Here is a 25,188-nt window from a genome sequence, read left to right on the forward strand (position 1 = left end):
CCTAAATTAAGATTTTTTTTTTTTTAAATGAAACCTGAAAGGTTTTTGTTCCTCCATTTTAAGTCCAGGTAACAAAGAAGAAGGAAAAAGGTAATTAAGACTTAAAAAAATTATATATGGAGGTGGTCCAAAATAAGAATTTAAAAGATCAGATGCCATGTAGCTGGTGCTGTTCACACTGTTATGGGGGAACAAACAACAACAACAAAAAATTTGTCAGTGGATTTAGCCCACTTTTTGCCTGCAGTCTGAACATTGGCACAATCAATGGTAGGAAAGCATCATGTGTGAACATAGACTCTGAACCCTCATCAAGAGCAAGGCACAAAGTTACAGATCACATCCAAGCAGTTGGAGAGGAATTAATCTTGTTTGTGAGATTGCGGTTATTTGTAAAGGGAATATTAGATATTGTTTGTTCCTGCCGATCGATATGAGCTGCTTCACAGTGTTAGTAATCCATGAACAACTAGCAGTAAGTCAATGCTAATTTTACAACTCTGCAGGCGTTCGAGGCATTCAGCTTTGGTGAATTGCTCTTTGAAAACACAAAAATAAATCTGCCCAGAAATTTAGGCTGATGTCCACAAAGGAAATCGTTCCCAGTTTTTTTCCCTCTCCAATCCCCCCTTCTAAGCTAGAAAAACAAAAACACATTTTCATGAATGCTTAATTTTACTACATGATAGTTTTGAATAATGTATCAAATCGTTGCAAAAAAAAAAAAAAAAAAAAAAAAAAAAAAAAATCAGCTTTGTTAATACTTCTGCTAATTAAATGGGGGGAAAGTTATATTTAAAAAAACTGCATGTGAACTTTTTACTGTTCATAATGAAAGGGAGATTAAACTTTAAACTGACATTGCAAAAGAGAAATGGCTTTAATGATTCAAATTTTGGGGTGAATTACTCCTTCAGTATTACTTAATGTCATCTACTTGCCTTCATGCCATTTGTCTTCTGTGGATCAAAAGGAGCTGGTTTGTGACGATTGTGATTTCTCAAAAAGTTTGGTTTGGTTTCTCAAAAAGGACAAAAAGTTACAATTAAACAGTTCATACAACTTGTCTCGTAAAGTCATATGACTGCTGTGTGAGGAACAGTTTGTCTTGCGTTCAGGCACTAAAAAAAAGTATCTTGGTATGCAAAAAGCTCATTGCACTCAAAGTCAAATAAGGAGAGCAAACTGCATAGAAAATTCATAGGTTCTTCTAACATTTATTGTCTATATGCCAGGTTCAATTTACGCAAAATTTACATTTTCCTCTAAAATATGGGTTCTCATAACTTGAAACCCCCAGGCCTAAGCCATACTTCAAATTAAAGAATGAACAAAATCATAGAAATGGATTAGCTTTAAAAGTGTTAGTCCTACACTATTACTAAACTTGTATAAGGGATGTCCATGCTCTGATATTTAACCGCATGTTATATCAGTTTAAAACGCACTGAAAAGCCTCTGAGGCTAAGCAGTCAACAAGTCGGCTGAAGCGAATCCCTGACGATCCCCTACATTCCCCACAATTCTCTGTGAAGGACAGTGAACGCTTTTGGCAGTCAATACTAAAACTGACAACACACCTCAGAGAGGTGTTATTTCAGCTTTGAGAGTTTCACATCATTCTGCAAATAAAGTCTAGCGTGCCACTAAAGACAGGCATGATGTTGAAGTCTTTTGAAGCAGATCCACTCACCAACACAAGACAGAATTATCGTCTGTATCCTCTTGTAAATATTGCATCTTAACAGCTACTCTGATCATCTATATTGGGGCATAGCTGATGCGTGTCTGATTAAAAGGCAGCACAGGAAACTCATTCCGAAGGCACAGGAACCCAATTAAGATGCTGCTTTGCTGCAGAGCTCATCATTTAGTCCACGATTCCCTGGTGAATCCACATTAACATCCAAAACTCTTCAGAGGAACGGGTCTATATCCTGCCACTAAAGCAATGCAATCTTTTGACTCCCTCCACCCCCCCTCAGAAACCATTTCAAGGGCGTCTACAATTAATGTTTCAGTTCACACAAAGAAAATCGCTGCCTCATGATGCCAAGACTTTTTAAATTTCATCGACATGTTTGATACAAACGTAATTCATTGAACTTTCATTCTTAAAAGCATAAATGTAAACTGAGCAGCCTATCAGAGTCAATAATTTGTCACAGAATTTTTCCACAGCTGCAAGAGAGACATTTTCATTATTGGAGCAACTGAATGACTGCCAATCAAATCTTTGAGACAGAAGTGTCCAAAAGTCTAAAACTACTACTTAAAGTCCTCATGAAATCAAAATCGATCTTATTTTCTTTGTTAGCACATATTACAGGTCTTAGGGGTGAACAATTCATCCGTGCAAGTTAATACACAGGAAAACTTTTTGGCCATGGTAATCTTTAATCAAAATCTAAAAAGTAACTTCCGGTCTGGAATGCCGTTCCCTTTCCGCAGTTTGACGGCTTGGGTTTCAATATCCTTAACCACTCACCTCCAACCGTTAGTCTGCTATGAGCGAGGGATGGAGAGGAGGAGTGCTGAAGTGAAACCCTGCCCTCTATTCGATATTCCGTTTCACTTGGAAATGCGTCACAGCACTGAAATAAAATCAGTTGCTACTTCCGGTTCACTGGGATTTAAAAAAAAAAAATATTCCAAATTATCAGCAATAATTGCGGGATTTTTATTTTTTTTTCATGTTTTAGCAGCTTTTGTGGCGGTACATTTTGGGTTTAAAGGGTTAATATTTTTGAGGACACTGTGATGTGTTTTTTCTTGATTCTTTAAAAACAGAAAGTTCTGCATTTACTTACCATCACTTTTGATCGATTTAACACCTCTTGTATGAATAAATTGCATTTATTTTACTGACAAACTTTTTGAACGGTAGCATAATACACATTCGTGTAGAGAGATTATTAAATCTGACTTGGGTTGAAGGAGGTCCGTCTGACACAAGGGTGTCATGTTATGTTATGTCAGAGGTGACATAATCCTGAGGAGTGTGAAATCCTGTACCTAAAAATCCAAATCCTTCTGAAACGATCAACAACTGAAAAGAAGCAATGAATGAGCCCAAAGGAAAATACGCATTTAATAGGATTTTCAATGGCGCACTGAAATATACCAAAATTGGCAGAATAAATTGTCCCTTGATGTTTTGTATTATGTTTATGTTATAGGGTCGAGTGATGCATCTCTACTGTTGGTAATTTAAGTGGTTTTCATGGGGACACTTGGGAGGGTCCCATTCTTTGTTCACTTTTCACATCATTGTGAGGACGTTTTGCCTGAAGAAAAAAACACTCAGATCACAAACTTTGTAAAACCTGAAAATTACTCCACCTTTGGCATGCAGTGTTAATTACTGACGACAACAAGACTAACTAAATAAAACCCAGTTTTGGAAAACATAAACTAATGACAAAATGTCAGTTTTGACGTATTCAAGTAAATGTTGGTTATGTAATACTTAAATGCTCAATTAATGCATTACAATTTAACCAAAGTCATTCGATTTTAGTTGACTAAATCTACTGATTTAATCAACTAAAATATGATATTTAGTCGATTAAAACTAGAAACAATTTAGGTGACTAAAATATGACTAAAACTAAATGGCATTTTGGGTCAAAAGACTGACAGCTAATTTTGATTTAGTTTTAGCCATAAAGTTAACACTGTTGGCATGTCATTGCATCTCTATTTCACACACAAACATGAAGTGTTGACATCAGCTCATACTGAGGCATCACTGTCACCACGGAGATATGAACACGCACACACACAAAAACACACAGCCTGAATCTCCACGTCGCCCCCTAGTTGACATCAGCTTCTCTAAAGATGACCCACTTAATAAGAGCTGACAGCTGTGTCATCTCTCCACTAAAGAGCGTCTCACGTCGCTGACATGTGCCTTCAGCAGCTGAAGTGACATCAGGATCTGAGCTGTGAAGAAATCTGAGGCAGCATTGGGATCTGAAATCCTTTTAGACACTTCGGATTCCGGTTTCCCCAAAGATTTGTTTCAAATAAAAAAAGCCCACACCCTAATCTGAAGTAGGTTTAAACATTATATTCCAAGAGATATCAGGCCCCCCAAAAGACCTGATGCTGATTGATTTGCCATGCTAAGCTACTAAACCTAAATGTTTTTTTTTTTTTTTAAAAGCATTGTATTCAAATCCTTTAAATTTATTCCTTTAAATGTTTTTTTTTTCATAATTACTTCATTACTTTAAAAGTATATACAGACTGTGTACTTTTTCAGCAGCCTGGGTACAGGAAGAATTTAATACACATACATTTTTTCCACAGGCATTTAAAAAAAATCCTCAAGCCTAGAATCAAAACGAATCTGAGATTAATCACAACATTTAGTTTGATGTGAAAACTAATATATATATTTTTTTTAAATGCCTGTGGAAAAAATGTATGTGTATTAAATTCTTCCTGTACCCAGGAAGGGTTTTTTATATATATATATTAAAAAAAAATGGGTAAAAGATTAGGTGCGCTTGTTACACAGCAATTGCGAATTCTTTGATTGCTGGATCTCACTACAGGATTATTAGCACTGTAGGACTTCATTGTGAATTTGGAAATTAAAACATTTTTGGATATTTAAATGAGTGCCTTGCAGCTTCTACAAAATCTATTTTGGAGTTCATGATTGGTCTGTCTTGAAAGATACATTATCTCTAAAAAATTTAAATAAAAAAAACTTTTGTCTTCTCTTTAGAGAAATGTAAATATTTACTTGCAGAATTCTACTGCTGCACACACCCAAATGTAGTTGCTATAACAGGCAAGAAAACACGCACGCACTGTTGTGTGGTCCTTTTACCTTTCTCGATGCAGCTGAGCGTAAGGTTGAAGAGCAGTGGGGATCTCTCCTCTAGTATCTGCTGATGTAGAGTGACATATCGCAGGGTCCACCAGGGCAGAAGCTATTTACACACGCAAACAGAGACGAGATGACAAGTTACATTCATACTACCTTTCAAAAGTTTACAGTCTGTGGGATTTAATGTTTTAGATTTTTGATAAGTCTTGTATACTCTTGTTTGATCAAAAATACAGTAAAACAGTAACATTGTGAAGCATTACAATTTAAAAAAACATTTTCTATTTTAATACGGTTTAAAATGAAAGGTTTTTTTTAAAACCTGTAATGGCAAAGCTGAATTTACAGCAGCCATTACTCCAGTCTTCAGTCACATGATGCTTCAGAAATCATTCTACTGTAACATGCTGATTTGCTTGTTTTGAGCTTTTTTGTTCATGTTTAGAGTTTGCTTTTGCTCAGCTTGGTCAAGAAACACCCTGTGAACACGTTATACGCATGCATGAACATGTAAAGCGCACACACACAACGTCACCGTTTTCACAGATTCACATTTTTTTACATGGACACGGTAAAGGTATCGCTTTTTCAAAACCTTGCACTTTGAAACCAGTTTCCAAAAGTGTGCGTTTTCAGGAGAAGGAGGAGGAGAAGAATGAGCAGAGAGAAATAGAGAAAGAGGAGGAGAAGAATGAGCAAAGAAAAAGAGAGAAAGAGGAGGAGCACTAAAAGGAGGAGGAGGAGGTGGAAAAGGAGGAGCAGAAAGAGAAGGAGGAAGAGAAAGAGAAGGATGAGGAGGAGCAGAAGGTGGACGAAAAGGAGGAGAAGGAAAAGAAGGAGGAGGAGGAGCAGAGCGAAAGAGAAAGGGGTGGAGGAGGAAAAGGAGGAGGAGCAGAAGGAGGAGAAAGAGGATAAGGAAAAGGAGGAGCAGAGCAAAAGAGAAAGAGGAGAAGGAGAAGGAGGAGTAGAGCGAAAAACGAGGAGGAGGAGCAAACAGAGGTGAAAGGAGTAGAATGAGCAGAGATAAAGAGAGAAAGAGGAGGAGCAAGAAAAGGAGGAGGAGAAGGTGGAAAAGAAGGAGGATCAGATAGAGAAGGATGAGGAGGAGCAGAAGGTGGAGGAAAAGGAGGAGGAGAAAGAGGAGAAGGAAAAGGAGGAGGAGCAGAGCAAAAGAGGAGGAGGAGAAGGAGGAGGAGTAGAGCGAAAGACGAGGAGGAGGAGCATACGGAGGAGAAAGGAGGAGAAGAATGAGCAGAGAGAAAGGGAGAAAGAAAAGGAGCAAGAAGAAAAGGAGGAGGATATGGAGAAGCAGATGAGAAAGAAAAGGTTGAGAAAGAGGAGGAGGGGGAGAAAGACTAAGGTGAAACTAGTTAAACGTAATAAATATTTTTAGTCTATCAGTTCTAGACGAGCAACGTTTATTGTTACAATAGGGGAGTAAATGTGGTCCACTTTCACAGTTACACAGTCAAGGACGAAGGGATTCACATTGTATAGTGTGTGTGTTTATCTGCAATGTCTCTAGAAAGAAACTAAACAGGAGAACCTGACTTTGTTGTGTGCACAGTACTGTAATGTTCAAAATTAAAAAAACATATTTATGTATTTGCACACAACACAAACATTAAATCTGTATGCTGGTGTATCTGCCCTATAAATGACCAGAATCAAAGATTGGGTGTTCGTTTGTTCTCGCACTAATGAAACAACGTTCTGGAACATGAGGCAGTGGGGGCACGTGACACACTACGCCTCTCTTACTCTCAACTAATCGCAGCAGAAACATTTTTATCCCTGTGCTTGTAGTTGCACGAAATGGGGAAATAATAAATATATAAATGCATTAGTTACGCCCGTCTTACCACATAAATATTCACAGAAAGAAAAAGGAAAAGAAAAAAAGATAGTGCAGCAAGTGTACTGGCTTCCACACAGACAGTTATAATACTGTAAAAGACTCTAGACCCTGCTGGGGAAAAAAAAGCTTTCTTTAATATTTACAATAGAATAAATTACAAAAACCTCAAGATTTTAAGGTTGCACTTTACTGTTTTGAGAGAACAGCCAGATTCATGACTTTATCCTGTTTGTGAATGAATGAGATCCACATAAAAATCACACGCACACGTTAATAATAATCCTATTCTGACTGACAACCTGAAACACGGATCCTTTGGTTAAGAACTAAAGCATCAATACGGGGGGGGGGGGGGGGGGGGGGTATATCGATTTCAATCTTTTTTCAGTATCAATTCATATATGTACACTCACCTAAAGGATTATTAGGAACACCTGTTCAATTTCTCATTAAAGGGTTAGTTCACCCAAAAATGAAAATTCTGTCATTAATTACTCACCCTCATGTCGTTCGACACCCGTAAGACCTCCGTTCATATTCGGAACACAAATGAAGATATTTTTGTTGAAAGCTGATGCTGAGAAAGGCTTCAGAGAGGCCTCCATTGGCATTCAGTACATTTACACTCCCAAGACCCATAAAAGGCACTTAAAACATCGTTACAAAGTCCATCTCACCACAGTGACTCTACAATAATCTTACGAAGCGACGACAATAGTTTTTGTGTGCAAAAAAAAAATCAAAATAACGACTTTATCCAACTTGTTCTTGTCTTCCGTGTGTGCCTCCACGACGCAGAATATGACGTGGCGCCGGGGTTCGGGAATCCATGAAATGCACACTTTAGCCCCATTTTGAGCACTACGCTGAGACCTAAAGCACGATCAATGTAGAATTCAACAGCTTAGACACGCGCGTCTTCCTCTGCTTGTAAACAAATCTCTTCTGGGTCATATTCTCGCGCATGCGTCGTGGAGGCACACACGGAAGACAAGAACAAGTTGGATAAAGGTGTTATTTTGATTTTTTTTGCGCACAAAAACTATTGTCGTCGCATCGTAAAATTATTGTAGAGTCACTGTGGTGAGATGGATTTTGTAACGATGTTTTAAGTGCCTTTTATGGGTCTTGGGAGTGTAAATGTACTGAATGCCAATGGAGGCCTATCTGAAGCCTTTCTCATCATCAGCTTTCAACAAAAATATCTTCATTTGTGTCTGAAGATGAACGGAGGTCTGACGGGTGTCGAACGACATGAGGGTGAGTAATTAATGACAGAATTTTCATTTTTGGGTGAACTAACCCTTTAATGCAATTATCTAATCAACCAATCACATGGCAGCTGCTTCGATGCATTTAGGGGTGTGGTCCTGGTCAAGACAATCTCCTGAACTCCAAACTGAATGTCAGAATGGGAAAGAAAGGTGATTTAAGCAATTTTGAGCGTGGCATGGTTGTTGGTGCCAGACGGGCCGGTCTGAGTATTTCACAATCTGCTCAGTTACTGGGATTTTCACGCACAACCATTTCTAGGGTTTACAAAGAATGGTGTGAAAAGGGAAAAACATCCAGTATGCAGCAGCTGTGGGCGAAAATGCCTTGTTGATGCTAGAGGTCAGAGGAGAATGTGCCGACGGATTCAAGCTGATAGAAGAGCAACTTTGACTGAAATAACCACTCGTTACAACCGAGGTATGCAGCAAAGCATTTGTGAAGCCACAACACGCACGACCTTGAGGCGGACGGGCTACAGCAGCAGAAGACACTAAAAGAGCGTATAATTCAACCAATAAGGTGATTTTGAAGGGGGCTACCCATTTGTTCAAATAATGGTAAATGGAATTATGGAAGTCTTTTGCGAAACTTTTTCAATTCTACATGAAGAAATTCCACACTGCACCGTTATTGTATGCATTTTCATGAGGCAGACAGTGGATGTTTTTCAATTTTAATGTAGGAATTTATGAACAATGACACAAACAAACACATAGCCTGCTATTGGAGGATCATGTAACACATACATACGGATCAGTATAGGACTAAATAACAAACATCAGCAGACACGCATCCATCCTAATGATCCACTGCTGTGTAATTTATGGGTGACGCCTTGACACAACACACACACACATATACACACAGAGAGCCAAAAAGGAAACCACAGCCATAATTTAGGTCTTATTTTGACAGCCTCATAATTCTTCATCTCTCTCAGTAATGCATGAATGAGCATAGAGTAATGACTGCAAATATATGAGTGTAAAATTAAAAAGAGAGGGCTCCTCATTACCAACAAACATATCCGCATATTGAGAAACGGTTCAAGTTAACTGAATATGCAGCACACCCCTTGTCACTAATATTAGTTTCTTGCAAAGAAATTGTCAAGTTACTGTATACTGTCCTGCAGTTGTACTGTGTTGGCGTGTCCCCAACCATGGTGAATTCTACTGCAGTGGTATAAGTGATTGTGTATCTCACCTGAAGGGTCTCCAGTTTGGCACCGCAGTTGACGAATATGACTCTGGTCAGCAGCAGCAGGAGGGGATTGGACACTAGACTGTAGACAGACTCCCCATCCAGCTGAAGACTGGACAACACAGCCATGTTCAGGGCCGCAGGCTATGTGAGCGCGTGTGTGTGAGAGAAAGTGAGAGTGATAGAGGGAGGTAGAGATAGAGAGAGAAATTAAACAAGACTACAGAAAATAGATGTTTCTCACACTGTTAAGGACATCTAATATTCATTTACCATGGTTTTACAATAATAACGAAAACCACCATGGTATGTTGTTAAATACTAAAGTATTAATTTATCATGGTTTTACAATAATAATGAAAACCACCATGGTATGTTGTTAAATAGTAAATTACTAATTAAACATGAGGAGTAAACATGAAATTTAACAGTACATTTCCTTCTAATCTCATCATATTTAAAAAATGCCAAGTTGGAGAGAAAATGCTGGTTTATATTTGATAAACATTTAAATGTAATACAAAATATATATTTTGTACCCCCCCCCCCCCCCCCCAATAAAAAAGTTTAAAAAAAATAAAAAAAATAAGTCTCAGTCTCAAACTAGGCAGTCTCCACTAAGTGACAGTCCTACTCATGGTAAGTGCCTTCAGTCCACCCATCCCTCTCCATGTGCGCTACTCTCAGTCTAATTTAGAGGGCCTATGCTCTCGAGGACAAGGCTGATAAATCAGCAGCTTTAGAAAGCTGTGAGACAGCACAAAGTGTTTCACACACAGTGCCTCTCCAGGGATCTACAAGGCCTCCGTAGGGCATTAGGGAGAAGAATCTCTTCACCTCTGTATAATTAGGAGCCTTAAGAGGTTTCATTAGCAACCCTACAGCCCCCTACACACTCATTATCCAGAGCACTGACCTGCCCAGTGTCGCCATCTTCTTCCATTCCATCCATCACACACACATACATCCCACACATGTGCCACATAATTTCACATGAGCATTTAGTTGTTTTTTTACTCATTAATAATTTGCTGATACTAAGAAAACACTGCATAACCCCAAGGGTTAAGACAAAGAATGTGCACACCTTACAGAAAATGATCCCTTGAACCATCAAAAATAAATAAAAATATAAATAATGTGATGTGTCATTTTGTATTATTATTTTTTTTTTAATATTGATAGATCTACCTACATCTCAATTATATTGCATATATTTATTATATTTATGTCTGGCCATGTGTCCAGACAATAAATTACAGTCAATGAAACTGGACGTGTGCACGTGTGCGTGGTACTGCACCTGTGAGAAGTTCTGGAGCAGGGCCTCAGGCAGAAAATCTGAGATGTGGAGCTCAACTGGCGGCCCAGTCCAATTACTCTGGGCGAAAAGGTTCAGACACCCAACTGCCAATGCCAACAGAGCAGTTTCTCTACAACAGACAAGAGATTGGTTCAGAAAAATGCATGTTAACAGTTAATCTTATTACAGCCACTGGATTTATTGAGCTGAAAAAAACCCACAGGTTGACAACCACCACAACATCCATCAGGTTAAAGAGATAGTTCACCAAAAAATAAAAAAATTCTGTAATTTATTACTCACCCTCATGTCGTTCAAAACCTGCAAGAACTTCGATATTTTTGATGAAATCCGAGAGCTCTCTGTACCACACATGGGCATCAACGTCATTTGAGGCCCAGAAAGGTAGTAAAGACATTGTAGTCCATGTGACTACAGTGGTTCAACATTAATGTTATGAAGAAAATAACGACTTTATTCAACAATCTGTTCTCTTCAATGTCATTCTCCCATGCAGTTTACGTAGTGAACACAGTGCAGCGTTTCCAGGTTCTACATCAGAACGCCGGCTCATTATTGGCCGACGCCGTTCACGTGAGCACAGCGACACATGCGATGGTGTGATGCTGACACAGGAGGTCTCCAACAATGAGCCTGCATTCTGGTACCTGGAACACTGTTTACACTACGTGAAAAGTGTAAGAGAATGATGTTGAATAAAGTCGTCATTTTTGTTTTGTTATTTTGCGCACAAAAAGTATTTTTATCACTTCATAACATTAATGTTGAACCACTGTAGCCACATGGACTATTTTATCGATGTCTTTACTACCTTTCTGGAGCTTGAAAGTTGCAATGACGTTGCTGCCTATGTGTGGTTCAGAGAAGGTCTTACGGGTTTGGAACGACATGAGGGCGAGTAATTCCTGATAGAGTTTTCATTTCTGGGTGAACTAACCCTTTAAATGTCATTTATTTTTGATAACGTCTCCACACACGGCTGATGCAAAGGAACAGACCTGAATGGATGAATCAGGTGTCAGGCAGCAATGTGCCACCCGCTGAAATCAAAGACCTGAGAGAGTAATTTTGCTGTATGGTAGAGTCAGTCCCCAGATGCCATTGAGAAAGGACATTTACATGCAACCCAAATACACACATTCATGTTTCGCTGCGATCTACAGCATGCTATTCTCACAGGAGGGAAAGAAAACGGCTGAGTCAATTTCATTGTGTATTTTGGTCCCTTTAAAATAATACATGATGAATAAATGAGAATGCACACAACACAACGGAAAGAGAAGATGAGGACAAAAAGAAAAGGGGAAAACACATGACATATATCTTTCCTGCATTCAACAGCACAAACATCAATCTACCTGCATCTAATCTCTCAACAGAAAGCATCTCTCATTATTCAAGGCATTCTGCTCATCTACAACCACTTTCTGCCTCTCTAACAGAAGCCACAATGAGAGAGGCTGTATAGAAAGAAAAATAAAGCGAGGGAGAGCGTGATCGAGCAGAGGAGAGATAAGAAGAGAAGCACGGCTGAGGAGCACAGCGCAACCTTCCCTTCCCCAACTCGTTCTTTCTCTGGAGAGAAAGGATGTTAAAGTGGGCTTATCGAAAATTAATAATTCATGGCTGAAAGGAGGGGGACAGTGTTTGAACTCTTCTGTATGGTTTTATTCATTCTATACACAAAACGCTCAGCTGAAGCCACCATCAACAGCTAAAACTCCTTACGTAGCAGTACACAGCGCATCTACACTAGCTTGCTGTGTAGGCAGCTTCCTTAAAACGAGAAACACAAAATTAGAATGCTCCCACTAAATTTAAGTACCGTCTGTAAATGAAGATTTATCATTTACTCCATGCAATTCTAAGTCATTCAAAACACAAAAGATGATATTTTGAAAGATGTCAGTGTTTTATCCATACAATGAAAGTCAATGGATTCCAAACAACATTGGACCTCATTGATTTTCACTGTATGGGGAGGAGGGAAAAGGATATATATACCGGTAGTATTGATTAAATCGCACCTAACATTAAAGTTAATGCATTTTTATATTGTAACAATTTTCACATTTATTCTCCAAAATAAATGTAGAAACTACATAGACAGTATATCATTTGTTTAATGGCATTGTTTTACTAAGCACTATGAATGAAGGTCAGTATCACTGATACAAGTGTCTCTTAAAATATTTTTCTCCTCAATTTTAGCCATTCAACATTACAGTATAATTGAAAGCTATCAATTTTAACATTTAATAGGCTTTAAAAATATAACTTTTAATTTAAGTGAACTTAAAACAATCTTCTCATAAACCCATTGTAATAAATGTCACATTTAGCTGAGCCTTTAATAAATGACGGCTCAAGGCTAAGGTTTTTTTCCTACTTGTCCAGTCGGGCTGGTTCAGATTTTTCCCTGCCCTGCGAAAATGCACCGGTAAAAGTTATTGTTTTCAATGTTTTTGACCCATGTGACCTTGTAAACAGTGATTTAAGATTTTTAGGTTTGTGTAACAGGTAAATATACAGAAATTGAATAATCAAACACTGCATAGTCTTCACGGCATAAATTATAAATTGAATATAGATTAATTCTTATGAAAGCTACAAACGTTGTTCAGTCAAGAGCAATGAGTTATTTTCTCTTTGTCTAGTGTTCTTTGATTAACATTAAATGACAGACAGCAGCAGGTTTATTGTGCAGCTGTCCCTTTAAGACCTGACGAACAAAACACGGATCTGACACGTCCTATTTTCCCTTTACGTTCATTTAACACTTTTTAGCTCCTTTAAGACTGCCAACAAGGATACTCGACAAAAAATTGTGTGTGTTATTGCCCATTCAAGCGTGAAGGAGAACTCAATGCGGGGCGCACTGTCTGAAGCAGCATTCGTTGTGCGCATTTCAGGTGTTTGTTCACAGAGAGCCGCTTCACAGGCAGCGCACCAGTACAGATTTGCGTCTTGTGCTTGAATGGGTTTAATAGCACTTGAATGAATGATAGCGTGATCACATACTGTAGCGCAGTCAAAGAATGACAGAAAAAATTGATGCATTTAAATTAAAAAAAACTCAGTGGTGCTAAATAAATGGTGCTGTATTTACAATCTCAGTGCTAAATAATTCATAGCCAATAATAGGAGACGGTACAAATAAAACCATTAAATCACAATAAATTAGTCTGTACAACAGAACTCGTTTAAATACAGTTATTTAACAGTCCTAAATCTCCTGTAATTTAACAGGCACAATGAGTGTATCTAACTGAGGACGTCTTTAGGCAGTAGTGTAATTTAAATGGATAGTATTACGGTTTCACTAATTAAATTTGTCCTCATTTGCATTTAGATTCTAATGAATTTAATTAACTCACTTAAATATGTTTTAGACACAGATAATGTATGTCCCTGCAGCATTTAGGAATACAAAACGAATGTAAATGAATCTCTCATTATGGAGAAATTCATGGAGTTCAGTAGTAAAACTGAAACTATACATTTAAAAATTCCATGTTCTTTCTGCAAAAACGGTTAACTGAAACAAAGCCATTATATGTCCTAAATTCCTCACCTGTCACTCCTCTGATCTTCAGTGGCATCGCTCAGGTAAGACAGCACCTGTCTCTCCAGATAGGCTTCAATACTTTCACCATCTTCAGGAGCACCTCCCAGCAGCCCCTGCACCGCAGAGCTGAAGAGCACGGCCTCGAAATCTCCCTCACACACCAACTGCAGCAACGAACCTCCATCTGAACACACACAACGGGAGAGAAACAAGAATCTCACCTCATTGTCAAATTTTCAAACTGAAACGAGAGCAGAATATTCTGTTCTCAAGCTCTTTAATAAGATCATGTGTGTGAAGAGGATTAAAATATTTAATATAGGCTTCTTGACTGCAGGGGAAAAGTCTCAGTTGAAGTGATCAATCATAAAAAATACAATTGTGAGATGTGTCACAATTTTTAATGATTGTCCACCTTTTTGTTAATGGTTATGGTATTAATTTTGACAGTACCGTGTGGTCTTCAGTTTTGTTTTGTTTTTTTGACATTAAACAACGTTTTAAACATGAAATGTTACATTTTTACAGAAGTCGTAAAAATCTGTTAATTGGTTAACTGTAAGTTACCTTACGATATACTATACAGTAGAGCTCAGAGGTGGGGGACTCGAGTCAAGTCGCAAATTTAAGGACTTGAGACTTGATTTACTTGAACTGTACGGCTCAAGAAAGACTTTATTACAACTAAAGTAATGAAATTTATTTTTATATAAGTCATCGCAACATCAATTGATGAACGTCTGACACAAGTGTTCAGTCTGCGCGATTGCGTGACACTGCACGGGGACAGAAAAAAAACAAACAAACAAAGAAAAAAAACATACAGCGCACTAAATACAGAGGGGAGAATTTCCCAACAGAGTTTCTTTTGGATATAAACCCTTTGAAATAGACCATATTTAGAAAAGCAGATTTTCTGTATGCATAAGAACCGGTACTATATGGCACATGACCATCACATCCTTGAACTTCATTCACGATTTCAAAAAGGAAAGCCACGTAAGCTAACCTGTTCGAGAGAGAGTCAGAACAGCATGCCTCTTTATACAAAATTAGGTTTTTAATTGTAGCTTAAGGCTGTCAATAGATTAAAATATAATCTATTAATATAATAATTAATGATGACATGTTTTGTAATTAACGTGAAGTAAAATTGCTGACATTTGCCACGGTTTCTTTCAAATCATAGTGTTTAATGCCAGATATGTCTCTTTCTAATGATGGAATGACAGTGTTTTATCATTGTTTCTCTTGAAGCAGGGTCACAAACTATCAGTGTGAATTAATAGGAAATCTAGCCAAAATTCAAGATATGGTGGCAAAAACTGCCCTAGTATGAGTTAGGCCTATTATTTATACTTACAACATGATATTAAGCAATATTTCCAGAATAGGCATATTAGCGCAATCGCAAATGTGCTATTGATTTTACACAAATAGTTCAGTAAACTAAAAGTTAATATTGTGATGTGACATTTTAGACATAGTATTGTTAATATTCTCTGTTTTTGCTCTCTCTCCAATGACAATAGTTCCAAACAAGCCACAGCAAAAGAGGTACGCATCTCTGCAGCATTTAACACAAAGTAGTGTTTAGTTACTAAAAAAATCTGGGGTTTTGAAAGAATCAATTCAGTGATTCAGTGACCCAGACTGAATCCGAAATTGCCCCTCAAATAGTATTTATGTATACTAATGTATTAATGGACTAAAGTAGGGAATAGTGAATGAGGGTTTAGGGGGCGATTTCGCATACAACCCTTGTCACTTGCTTCGTTCCAGAATGAATCTGCCATTTTGAACGAATCAGTTGAATGAATGCTTCTATGACTCACTCATTAAGACAATGATTTTCCGCCACACTCTATATTCAAAATTCTATATTTAAATCATTAATCTCATAATATTATTTATGCTGATGTAATTGTAGTGTAAATGCATTCATAACAAAAAGTATAATGATATTGAAGTAAAATTCATAACAGTATATCGGAGCTATAGTTACAGACCTTTCTTAGAGTGAACATTGTCAGAAGTCCTAACATATGATTAAATTTTATATAAATAATTGTGTTTCTTCTCAATTTTGTTATGAGTATATTACATTACATTAGGTTATTTGTCTTATATGTTCTGTTATTTAGATTATGTTTAATGGATTATTTTAGTGCCATGTGGTTTCCCTAAAGGTGTTTTGTCTGTGTGTATGACCCTGTGCAGTGTGCACAAATCTACATATTTCAGTATTGGCCATGTTTTATAGACAAGCCACTTGCGATTAAATCGGTTTCATAATTTGGCTCTCTCAGTACATTTTAAAGTAAAAGCTGTACTTCAAAGTACTTAGGTAAATTAACGATCACTCACTTCATGAAGTATATGGTTCTACCTGTAAGTTGTAAAATATACAGGCACCAATATGCCATCCCAACCCGTAACACATGCAACATTGAAAACACATGAAATATTTTTCACAGTGCAATTATAAAATGCAGGGCTCATAGTAGATCAAGATGTAAATGCAACTACCAAAAAATGTAGCCTGGATGCCAGTCGAACTTTTGAGGTTGGGAAGTTCGGTCTGGATTTGATCCGCTGTGGAGCAACTATGCTCGAACCAGAGCTGTTCAGACCAATCAAATTGTCAGGGCGGTCTTTATACGACGATGGACAGGCGATCAACAGTAACGTAATCATCCAAGTCACCAAAGAGCGATTGGGTTGAATTTGTTTACTAAATGGAGAACTTGTTCTCATATGCATTCACCTTTACGATTTCTCTCAAAAATGATGATCATGTTGATACTTCGTGTATCCTTTTACAACACCGACAAAGATTGTTTACAGTCATCTTCTTCTTCTACATTTTCCAGCGTGCGTACAGTTGAGTTCTGTTGACAACTATGCGTCGCTCAAAAACACACTTCACTTACTCCGTTGCTCTGATTGGTTGTAGGTCTATCCAATTGAGTGCAGAGGCATTTTTTTCCTAGTTTGGTTGAAACACGCCCCATAATCACAGCCTATTCTGAGAATCTGAGTATGACGACATCAGGCTACCAAAAATGTCCATCTACTCACAAATGTGTAAACAAATGTCCATGTCTTCTACACAAATACAACTGAAAATTACTTCCAACCATCACCTCCTCAGGACCAAACCTAAATTCAGTTAGTATCAGCCATTTGCTCCCTCACTTGCATTATAGAGGAAAAAAGGAAACCCATAAACAAAAAGGAGAGCAGCAGCAGTCCACCTGCATGAAATGTGTAAACCGTGAAATTAAATAGTTCATTGTACAAAAAAGAACCGGCCTGAAAAAGCTCTCTCACAGAAAAACTGTTTATTTATAACAAACTTGCAGTTACACGTTGTAGCTCTTTTTTTCTGGTGAACGATGCTTCAAATATGCCACAAAGAGTCAAAAGCAAATACTCATTTTAGTTTTATCCTTGCCTTGGCTATAATAAACCCATGAGGATATATATGGAGAGCTACACGGTGACTGAATTAAAAGGAATCTTATTCGATTATAGTATAAAGTGCCTTGAATTCACTTTAGATCTTGGATTACTTCGCTACGCTTTGCAGATACAAAATGGTGCCACCTCTGATAAGAGTAAGGAGAAAGCTGCACCATTTCTAAAAGAATACTTCGCTTTCAGACACTTTGCTCAGTCGTTGATCTCTTCTGAGGAGAAAGTGGCATGAATAAATGTGACTGAATGAGGACAGACTGAAATAGCTTTACAGAAGATCAGATTGACACATTTCACACACACTATCTTGCGAGTTACACATTAATCACTCCTGAGGTTAATGTTCATGAGAGAGAGACACACATGGGAGGAATGAAATATGCAATGTAGGATGTATACAAATGAACAGTTGCAATATACATAATACACTGTACACAGCTATTTGTCACACCACTACAGCACATTAAACTGACAGAGAGATGGGGGCGATAGATAATGCATGAAATGAGAGGCAAGCAATAAAGCAGTAATGAATTCCTATAATATAGACTAATAGGGGCGTTCACACAAGGACGCGCTCTTGCGTTCCCTCTGCTCTCATTTTTAAAGTACATTATGGCCAATTATTCACATCCACACCACAACCATCAGTGTTGCGCTTTAAAGACAACGTATATATTTAAAGTAGTATCCTACTTTAAATACCAATAACCAACAACATTAGCATAAGACCGTCAATGACATAGTAACAGATCTTGGTTAATTTCAAGTCAGACATTACGAATAACTTGCGGTTAATCGGCTCTTATGCATATTTACTTCCGCAATCAAACTACAGGTGCTTCTTGATCGGAAGGGCTGCATATCTAGAACTACCACGTTATCAAGCTCCGTTGAAGGACGTTTCAATCTGAAGGATCCTTTGAAGGCAGCCTTTGTTTCGCATCCTTCATTTGGCTTATTTTGAAAGATGCATCAAGTGAATCCTTTTCCTCCAATCACCCACAATCCGCATACATTCCAATTCACAAAAAGAATTATCGGAAAATGAAGCAGCACTGAGCTTGTCCAATTACACTTTGAAATGCAAGACAGACATTTTTTTTGGAGATGGCATCTTTGTTGTAAATGAATCACAATGCTAAACTCTGCAAAATTAACACAATGGTAGCAAAAAACAACAATTGATAACCATCTCCACAGATGGTTGTAATTACCTGTACTGCATTAATAGAAAGTCAGTTAATATAAAGCATTTTTTAATACAAATTATTTTTCAAATTATAATTGTAATAATATTTCCATGACCATGGGGGCGGAAACATTTATGACATAGCCATGCAAACTGACAAAACTTCTCAGTCTAACTCAGTCAGAATAAAAGAATTAAAGTATACATGAACAAGATGTTTACTTGGTATTTAACAGGCTAAATTGGCTTTTGGCTAATGAAAACAAGTCCGCAATCTGAAATTAACGGGAAATTGAATTGGAAATTAAAAGGCTGAAAGGTGAAATTAAAGGCAACAACTGCATATTCTGCAACCCAAACAAAGATGTTACTTAAATCAGCATTTGTTTTTAAATTCAGTGTAAAGAAAAAAAAGTCTTTACCAGTGAAATTAAATAAAACCAAAGTATATAATTGTTCCAAAATGTTAAATCAAATAATGTTTAGTGCAACGAAAAAAACTAAGATGCTACAGCAGGTGCTTTTTAAATCAAATTAAGTCAATGTAATTTTAAGGTAAAATAAAAATGATCATCCTATAGGCTACAGAACTGATAGTATTTCATTTCAAAAGTGCATGCATGTTCTTCTTTAGGCTACAAAAAGAAGTATTTCAGCTTTGTCACAAGTTAGTCTGTTTCGTTCTCATCCGATCCAACACGTGAGAAGCTGAGCTGAACAAACGCTCACTATCTACGCTTGTGCAGGTGCGGAGAGGTAAGCTCGCGCAGGAAAGCGGCTCTTCATTCCCTTCAGCGTATCTCGTCTCTTCCCTCAGTTCTCCAGTTTCCGTTTGTAACACACAAGTGACATGTTCGCAAATGATTGCGATATAGGAGAATGTGCACGCGGGCGCACTTCCGGAAAAATTGGCAGAAAAATACAAAGAAAACTGGCCGATTTCCGATCGCACGTTAGAACCCGGCCGGTTCCGGTTTTTGGCCGGTCAACCGGTGCATCCCTAGTGGAGAACATGGTCCACTTGGACTCAATATCTCCAGACTCCTCTCGGGATCCGGTCAAAGCTCCGCCGGAGGTGGGAGTTGAAGATCTCTCTGACAGGGTTCACAAACGTTCCCAACAGACCCTCACAGTATGTTTGGGTCTACTCAGCTTCCTCCCCCGCCATCGGATCCAACACACCACCAGGTGGTGATCAGTTGACAGCTCCGCCCCTCTCTTCACCCGAGTGTCCAAGACATACGGCCGGAGATCCGATGAGACGACCACAAAGTCGATCTTCAACCTCCGGTCTAGGGGTGGTCTATGGTGTTCGTTATGGACAAGCCGTGACTAGCACAGAAGCCCAATAACAGAACACTGCTCGGGTTCAGATAAGGGGGGCCGTTCCTCCCAATCACGCCCCTCCAGGTGGCACTGTCACTGCCCACGTGGGCGTTGAAGTCCCCCAGTAGAACGATGGAGTCTCCAGTCGGAGCACTTTCCAGCACCCCTCCCAGAGACTCCAAGAGGGCCGGGTACTCCGCACTGCCGTTCGGCCCGTAGGCACACACGACAGTGAGAGACCTATCCCCGACTCGAAGGCGCAGGGAAGCGACCCTCTCGTTCACCGGGGTGAACTCCAACACATGGAGGCTGAGCTAGGTGGCTATAAGCAAACCCACTCCAGCCCTCCGCCTCTCACCATGGGCAACTCCAGAGTGGTAGAGAGTCCAGCCTCTCTCAAGAAGTGTGGTTCCAGAGCCCAAGCTGTGCGTGGAGGTGAGCCCGACTATCTCTAGTCGGTATCTCTCGACCTCCCGCACAAAATCAGGCTCCTTCCCCCCCAGCAAGGTGACATTCCACGTCCCTAAAGCCAGTTTCCGTGTCCAGAGATCGAGTCGTCGGGGGCCTCGCCCTCGACTGTCGCCCGATCCTCTCTGCACCAGCCCCTTACGCTCCCTCCTGCAGGTGGTGAGCCCACAGGAGTGCGGCCCCAAGTCGCTCATTCGGGCTGAGCCCGGCCAGGCCCCATGGGGGGCGGCCCGGCCACCAGGTGTTCGCATACGAGCCCCAATCCCGGTCTGGCTCCAGGGTGGGGCCCCGGCTGCGCCATGTCGGGCGATGTCTCGGTCCTTGATTTTGTGTCATAATGGGCTTTTGAACCGCTCTTAATCTGACCCGTCACCAAGGACCAGTTTGCCTTGGGAGACCCTACCAGGGGCATATAGCCCCGGACAACATAGCTCCTAGGATCATTCGGGTACTCAACTAATGCATATATTCTATTTTAAATACTGTAGTCTATGCCAGATATATATAGCCTACATTTTGAAATAATAAACGAGGCTCAAACATCCATTTCATAAGCATGCGTGTTTATTTCAGCACTTCCGTCAGTGAAACAACACACCAGTGTCTGTAAAACATTTAAACAATTATCAGTAAATAATGGTACCCTAAAGAATATAAGAAAATTAAATATTAGTTAAAAAAAATGTGTTTAATTTCCCTTTAAAGATGCGTTATATACCGCTCTAGGCGAGATGAATGTGGGACACGAGCTGGATAGACACCTTCTCAATTATCTTCGTCTTTATGTGTTCTCCTGATGTTGCAAAGCAACACTTGTTGTAAAAGTTCTGAAGAGCGAATTTCATCTTCCATAGGGTCAAGAAATTTAAGCTATGTTTGATTATTCACTGCCACAGAAAACGAGAGTAAAATGGCCTGTGTGTGTGAAACGCGCTATTCAAATGAACTTGACGCGCCTTACCAAATCTAATAAAAAAAATATTTAAAAACAGAATTATATCATGTGCGTGTTGTTTCACATTCTTTCAGGGAAAAGAAAGCATTGGTTCTGGGAAAAGGAAGCATTGACAGTTCGAGTGTGTAACAAGACACGAAAAAAGAACGGCTTATGTGCACATTTCGGTGTGTGTGGAAGACAGCACGAGACTGCAAGGAGTTGTTTTCCACAAGTTATTGTGTTTAATAACTCTTTTTAACGTCAAGCAAGTCACATTAGTAACAGTCATGTGCCCAGTCTATTATCTGCTATATGCGTCAACCTAAAACATACACTTTTCACAATGTTGAAGTAGCCTATTAAAATCATTCAGATATTGTGTGCCCTTGCGATATGCATATTGCGATATGTACATTTGCGATATTTCGATAATTTTGATATGTTGCGCAGCCCTAGAGTCTATAAAAGCTTTTTTTTGACAAACAAAGTTTTCAGCTCTGAAACTTACAGGATATTCTAATATTACCATGACCTATAATTCATGACCCCTTTAACTGTCTCTCTCCCTACTGCGATTCTGTCGGTTTGACGCGCATGTGTGCCTGCCACCCCGGTGCTCCTTCAGTGAAGTTTGAAGTTTAACACAGACTGCAAGGACGAGTTTTAATGCAAAATGGAAATACTCACGTGAATTATTAACATTTACAGATAAGGACAAAACCACTATTCTCTGTAAAATGAACGATTTGCGCTGAGGACGCACAAGCATCTGTCAAAGCTCATGACAGGGAATGTTAAACGCTAATGCATTCGCTTGAAGCTTAAAATCAAGAATTCTCATGTTTTGGGCTCTTGGATCATGTACCTTTCCAACAGCAGCTCACTCGGTTTCCTCCACTATTTTTAGATGTATTTTGTCCATAGAAATGCATTAATCGGTGCTGTAATTTGGTGGAAGTTGGTGGCAGACCCGACTAATCACTGTCAATAATTTTCATTATCGATTATTTTCTATTTTATCGACTAGCTGTTGCAGCCATAAAAAGGATAAATAAATAAATACTGGTACAAAAAAAAAAACATAAGAAATGACATTTGATTATAACTAATTTTGAAAGCCGTATTTGAAGGACAGCCTTCATCGTTCCGCTGTGACGCAATCGGCCTTCGAAGGATGCAGCTTCTGAATTGGGACATTTCATTGTAGAGGGCGTAACTTGAGGTAGGGGTGTAATTAGTAGAGGCATGGTTTGTAATACACCGGGACGCAGTCGTTCACACTTGGCAACCGGCCCCAGGTCCTTACCAGTGCACGAATTTGTATACACGATATACTGATTCACACTCAATTTGATTGATTCACTAAAAAAAGAAGCACCTAGAAGAGTCATTTGTTCGGAACTGGAACTACAATGCATTGGCTTGATTCACTAAAACAATTGACTCTTCTATTCAGGAAACAGACTAGATTCGTTATTCAGAACCGACTCGGAGTGATCCGTTCGCAATGGAACACAGATTCGATAAACGTACTGGCTCATTAAAGTCATGAGTTTGAGAATCGGGCTAAATGCTTGCTGTATGTTTCGCGAATTCGTGCTGTAGTATCTATAGTGGTGTTGCGGTGCCGCTGAATAGTAGAGTGTGCATCCGCAGGTTCGGGAACCGTTAATGGAACAATCATTTAACATCAACATTCTATCATGACAGTCATTTAGTACACAAGTTCAAGAAGTTCTGCTAATTAAAAGAAAAATCTTAAATGTGTTACTCTCTGAGTATCGCGTCCTGTGTGAACGCCCGTTAAAAAAAATAACACGGGCACACAGGAGTGTGTACATGCAGGTGCTGCCCGGTTTTTTTTTCTTAAACCGTGAGCTAAATAACAGCGCATTTTCTCTCATGCACACTCTCACCTCGACATCAGTAGAATACACAGGCATTTATCCTCGTGTGTCCGATGCTAAAAGCTGCCCACACTGACCCTCCGATCAGTCAATACACAAATACAGAAGTTCTGCTGTCAAACGCCGCTCGGTTCAGTCAGCGGAAATTCACGTCTGTCTGGACACAGTCCCGTGCGTCGGTGCGGCGCCGAGATTTCAACACTGTCGGCACATTTAAACCACGTGAGAATAACTGCTGCATCCAGCACACACTGATCCACAACAATAACCGAGCAGATCCAACCCCGTATTCTTATCCATAGCTGGACGAAACCAGCATCAACATCAGCCAATAGCATCTTCTCAAAAGCACATCATCTAAGATCTCTAACACGGGGCTCTGCCGCTGTCTCTTACCTGCGGTGCTGAAGCCGCTCTGTTTCCAGTCCGGACTCAGTCCGCCCAGAACCGCCGCCTCTAGCCGCAGCATCATCATCCTCGCCAACCCTCAATAGAGAAATAAAACACGCGTCACGTCGCTCAAGACCTGCTCTGTGTGAACGTGAGATGCTGCGAAGGGCTCGTGTGCTGCTCACTCTGATGTGTTTGATTTCTGCCCATGTGCTGTAAGTGTCATCAGTGAGCAGCCATGACAGCAACGTGGTGCATTATGGGATACTTAATAAGGCAGCGCCGCCAAGGGAGCGTCGAGATTTGACCAGACGCTCAAACGAACGCAACGGAAAAACAGTGTTAGGTTACTATAAATCTATTACATTGTTGAAATATTATCTGTAATAGATATAGATAGTAGTATAATCTGTAATAGATCATATAAATAATATCTGAACTTGTATGCAAATTCGAATTGCAATTTACAATTCTATTGCCGGTAAAGAATATGATAAACACAGTAGGCTATATGTACAGAATATCTAAACAAACACAAAAACGGAAATATTAATTTTTTTATTCAAATTTATCAAATTGCTTATGTTATGACATTTCACCTCTGGCTTTGAAGTAGGCTATTTATTTATTTTTATATTATATTTTAAATTATATTTTGTATTAATTCATTTATTATCAAATTCAACTCAAACTGATTTTTATATACTATTGGGATATATACTAATATTTCATATTATTATATAACTTCTGTAGTAATTTCCCTCAGTAAACTTTTTTTCTTTTATTATTATTATTATTTTGTTATTACAGCTCTCTTTTGTATAATGGAGTTAAAATGGAGTCAAAAACATTTTAAAACTTTTTAGCTTAGTGTTTGTGCTAACCATAGAACTTAACTTTTAAGCAATTCATAGAGTTAAATATAGCATATCAAAAAAAAGAAGGAAAGAAAATGCTCTGGATGCTGAGAGTGAGATGATTCTTTTCTTTTTCTTTGGAGTAACTTCTATTCAGTCAACAAGCCCTTTTCCACAAATTTTTCTTCTCATATTAATTATATCTGTCCCTTTTACCAATAAAGCATTTGATTAATTTAAGCAGGCACAGAGCTGTGAATATAAAGCTTCCTCTACACATGAACACAATAGACCTTATGCAACATAAATTCTTTATATTTCTATGGCATTGCTGTCGAAGATCAATTAGCTGGTGAAGTGGATTTACTTATTGTAGAGTTAACAAAAGTTATCATGAGCATTGTAGTGTTTGAAGCGGACGTAATAACTAATATCAGTAGACCGGGAAGATTTCAAACGAGTGGTTAGGGGCATGGGAAGATTTCAATTTTCAGTTGGGAGTCACCAAATTTTATTAAGTAACAACATTGAGTCTATAACACGTCAAAACTCAGAAG

General features: G+C 38.9%; 1 protein-coding gene across 1 annotated transcript in view; it reads right to left on the reverse strand.

Moving 5' to 3' along the window:
* Positions 1 to 24,023, reverse strand: part of ttc27 (tetratricopeptide repeat domain 27) — a 98,523-nt gene extending 74,500 nt beyond the window's left edge. The window contains exons 1-6 of the mRNA XM_079832563.1: positions 23,960 to 24,023; positions 23,781 to 23,870; positions 14,081 to 14,258; positions 10,486 to 10,615; positions 9,186 to 9,326; positions 4,847 to 4,949 (exon numbers count right to left, since the gene is read on the reverse strand). Of these exons, the coding sequence (XP_079688689.1) occupies positions 4,847 to 4,949; positions 9,186 to 9,326; positions 10,486 to 10,615; positions 14,081 to 14,258; positions 23,781 to 23,870; positions 23,960 to 23,984 (667 nt within the window). The 5' untranslated portion in view covers positions 23,985 to 24,023. The remainder of the gene's footprint in view (positions 1 to 4,846; positions 4,950 to 9,185; positions 9,327 to 10,485; positions 10,616 to 14,080; positions 14,259 to 23,780; positions 23,871 to 23,959) is intronic.
* Between the last annotated feature and the right edge of the window lie 1,165 nt (positions 24,024 to 25,188).

The sequence above is a fragment of the Gobio gobio genome, assembly GCF_949357685.1.
Source record: "Gobio gobio genome assembly, chromosome: 13".
NCBI classification, from domain to species: domain Eukaryota; kingdom Metazoa; phylum Chordata; class Actinopteri; order Cypriniformes; family Gobionidae; genus Gobio; species Gobio gobio.